Source organism: Penaeus japonicus, unplaced genomic scaffold (genome assembly GCF_977035675.1).
Source record: "Penaeus japonicus unplaced genomic scaffold, GWHDUDI00000001_assembly GWHDUDI00000002, whole genome shotgun sequence".
Lineage (NCBI taxonomy): Eukaryota > Metazoa > Arthropoda > Malacostraca > Decapoda > Penaeidae > Penaeus > Penaeus japonicus.
Genome location: NW_028234404.1, coordinates 19,128,924 through 19,130,594, shown reverse-complemented (window position 1 = coordinate 19,130,594; position 1,671 = coordinate 19,128,924). Strand labels below are relative to the sequence as shown.

The following is a 1,671-nucleotide window of genomic DNA, read 5'->3' as shown; positions in this document are numbered from 1 at the left end:
TATCTCGTTATTCGGCTGGAAGAGCAGTGCTTTCTCGCCACACACTGCGCCATAATGTCAAAGAAAAAGTTTTTATACTTTAAACGCAGGTATTAAAGTCAATATTATTATCTACAACTTCTTCGATACACATTACGATTTTGTCTACAGTAACGTGCACATAACAGAATTTTCCTTTCTTTTAGTGGCAGTGTTATTAATGATGATTAATGTTTTAATTGCTAAACACTATATAAACATATGTTGCAGAAATAATCACATTTGTTATGTTATCCAGTTGGTGATTTCAGTTCTAGTATGAGTAATTATACAATTGCGCTATACTTATAGAACTCTCTTAATTATCATTTACACAGATAAGTAATATTTAATGATCCACGTTACAGGGAAAATAAGATCGGTTAAGCTGGATATAACTGAGATAATATAACCTCTATAGTATTGTCAGAGATACGGTAGATTGTGATTATGACTTAATGCCTCTATAAAGACAAGAAACAAATTAACTATAGTAATGTCAGGAAATGCTATTTTATATGATTTATATGTTATAACCTTTGTGGTATTGTCAGAGATACGGTAGATTATGATTATGTACTACCTATGCCGAGACAAGAAACAGATGAATTATTGTACTATCAGAAGAGGCTGTTTTTATATGATTTACATGGTAGCCGTAATAAGTGGAGATAAATGCTATAGTATATCACCACCGCCCCGTGCTGTGCCGTTAAGACTTATTACTAATAATACTGTAAACACTCTAGAAAATCAAATGTATAGACGTGTATTCTTGAGAAAAGTAGATGGTGACACACCTGTGGCCCGAAGTCTCGTCCATAATATTGATGATGTCATGATACTAAAATGATAAGAGAGATGGCGGTAATAATGTGGATATCATTCCTAAACACAATAGTATATAGCCTTCATTTCTAAAGAAAATATTTTTATTTCTTATGCCACGTCGTACCTAATAGCAAGATTTTTCATATACAAATCCAATATCAGCAGTTTCTGAAAAAAAAAATTATATATATATATATATTTTACACTGCCATGAAAATAACAATGAGTTCGTGACTTCCCTAGGCTTACCTCTACAGATCTCTGATAACACTGAGTCAGGACTTGACCACAAAAATTCCATCCTCTACACATTGATGCCCACTCCAACAGCAATGACCAAAGATCCCAAGAAGAAGTGATGAAGTCACTCTTCACTATACCTTGATCAGCAGCTTCATATTATGTAAGGTTTCTTTATATCTTCGTAACATCATCCTAAAATTGAAAATAAATATTTTAATGATAAACATGCAGCATCTCAATGAAATATATATTACATAAGTATATATATATATATTTATATATATAATATATATAGTTATACTATATATGATATATTATATACAAATATTTATATATATATCTTATTATAATTTACTATTTAGTAAATGATATATATATGTTATTATAATTATATATATATATATATTATATATATTATATGTATACTGTAATATAATGTAAAAATATAATATATACATATAAATATAATAACATAATATGATATATAAATATATATATATATATATATATTATTTATATATATATGATAAATATATATATAATTATATATAGAGTATATTTATGTATGTATATATATAT

At 27.4% G+C, this 1,671-nt stretch overlaps 1 protein-coding gene across 1 annotated transcript in view; it reads right to left on the bottom strand.

Moving 5' to 3' along the window:
- The window catches only part of LOC122263045 (uncharacterized), a 38,103-nt gene extending 36,942 nt beyond the window's left edge, over positions 1–1,161 (bottom strand). Inside the window, exons 1-3 of the mRNA XM_086545050.1 lie at positions 1,099–1,161; positions 385–406; positions 1–44 (exon numbers count right to left, since the gene is read on the bottom strand). The exon at positions 1–44 is cut by the window's left edge and continues 166 nt beyond it. Of these exons, the coding sequence (XP_086401176.1) occupies positions 1–44; positions 385–406; positions 1,099–1,161 (129 nt within the window). The remainder of the gene's footprint in view (positions 45–384; positions 407–1,098) is intronic.
- Positions 1,162–1,671: the final 510 nt, after the last annotated feature.